Here is a 1,644-nt window from a genome sequence, read left to right on the forward strand (position 1 = left end):
TTATTCATCCTGCCGCTCAGGTGTGGACACCTGGGAGGAGGGTTTAAGCTGCCTTGAGTACCAGATGGAGGCAAAGGGACTTCCTTGCAGACGACTGTTAGCAAAAAAGGAGTATATTTTAGGATTTTGGGGTGAAAGTGGTGGGGCTTGCACGAAATCATTTTTATGTTCTAGCGCTAGAGCTTCTTAATAGGTGGTAGTTAAAGCTTCACTGTGTGGTGCGATTCTAGCGATCGGACTTCCAATCGTACGAGAACGGGAGAACGAGCTTATCAATTAATACCATAGGCGAATGCTGTGCGATAGAGTGCCGAGCATGGTCAAGGTTAGATGCGCATGAATAAGGAAAATCTTTCTTCGTAGGCGTGCACTGCAGTACAGCATCGGTTCGACTAAATGCTCGCTAACCCATTTGAGGGAGAGATAAGAACCTAATGGTGAGTATATTCTTTGCGGGATAAATTTGGAACGATTCTAAGCAGAGCTGAGATAAGCCAAATTCTAACACAACCTTCGGGTTCGGAAATGCTAAGAATTACAGAAGACGGTATCTAATTATATTCCTTACAATGTACCAATGCTGCACGTGATGGTAGCCGAACAAACTGATCTAGTCCAAGAATAGCTTTTAAAATTAAAGTAACCGATCAAAGGTGGTTTTGTTTATCGCCGAAGTTTAGTATACCGTAATCTCCATTTGATTCAGGCTGCAGTGCCTAGATTATTACTTCGGATGAGGTGCAATTTTAAGAAATTGTTATCAGAATACCAGCTCTACAGTTATTTAAAAAAAAATCTTATTGTAATCAGCACTCTACAGTCCCTCTAGTAGCGATATTTTGTAGAGTAATCCTTCGGTGACACCACTAAACCACGTCCTTTACGTGCCCCTCGATAAACCGTCTCGACGATATCAATCATCTCCTGCTTATCCTCAAGCGGCCAGTTAATTTTGTTATTATTACCCGTCCCCAGATCGATCATGATGTGTTTGTTGCGGAAGAAAAACATCACCGTACAGGGATCGTACAATTCGTACATCTTGTTGAAATCGGGCACCTCCGTAATGTCAACCAGGTAGATGACGGCAAAATTTTTCACTTTCTCCGCTATGTTGTACAACACCTCGTCCATCTTCATGCAGGTCGGGTCCCAATCGTGTCCGAATCGTATGACCTGTTGCGAATAGGAAAGGGTTTACGACATGGGTCTAAAACGGCGATACGGTATCTGGCGTCATTGTATATTTTTTGGCAACACTCACCACGACTCGATCCTCTTCGGAGAGTATGGCTTGGTCCACCTGCCAGCCATTGTGCAAATGTGCTAACATATACGACATCGCGAAATGTGTGTTTTAAAGACGGTTTTTAGAGAAACTTTAATGTTAATTATCACTTGTTTTCGTGCAAATCTGTGTAACTGCAACGAAACAATAACAAACTTTGTTGCCCGGAACGTAAACAAACGTTGACATTTGTCGTTTGACTTTTGCACACAGAGAATTTCCATGAAATCAGCGGTCATTTTAAATATTTTCTTAAAAATAATTTATTTTTATGCAAATCCTTAAATCTTGTCAATTAACAGGAAATAAAATGTGTTGATGGTTTTTTTTCATAAATGCATTTGCTTTTCTTTGAT

General features: G+C 40.9%; 1 protein-coding gene across 1 annotated transcript; it reads right to left on the reverse strand.

Moving 5' to 3' along the window:
• Positions 1 to 224: 224 nt before the first annotated feature.
• LOC128303649 (thioredoxin-like protein 4A) lies at positions 225 to 1,438 on the reverse strand. Its single transcript, XM_053040687.1, has 2 exons — positions 1,265 to 1,438; positions 225 to 1,176 (listed from the first exon to the last, which is right to left on the reverse strand). The coding sequence occupies exons 1-2, from the start codon at positions 1,340 to 1,342 to the stop codon at positions 826 to 828; spliced, it is 429 nt and encodes a 142-aa protein (XP_052896647.1). The 5' UTR covers positions 1,343 to 1,438; the 3' UTR covers positions 225 to 825.
• Positions 1,439 to 1,644: the final 206 nt, after the last annotated feature.

Source organism: Anopheles moucheti, chromosome 3, assembly GCF_943734755.1.
Source record: "Anopheles moucheti chromosome 3, idAnoMoucSN_F20_07, whole genome shotgun sequence".
Classification (NCBI taxonomy): Eukaryota; Metazoa; Arthropoda; class Insecta; order Diptera; family Culicidae; genus Anopheles; species Anopheles moucheti.

Coding starts and splice junctions, on each gene's coding strand:
- LOC128303649 (XM_053040687.1), bottom strand. CDS start 1,342: ATGTCGTATATGTTAGCACATTTGCACAATGGCTGGCAGGTGGACCAA. Junction 1,177..1,264: donor CCGAAGAGGATCGAGTCGTG/GTGAGTGTTGCC, acceptor TATTCGCAACAG/GTCATACGATTCGGACACGA.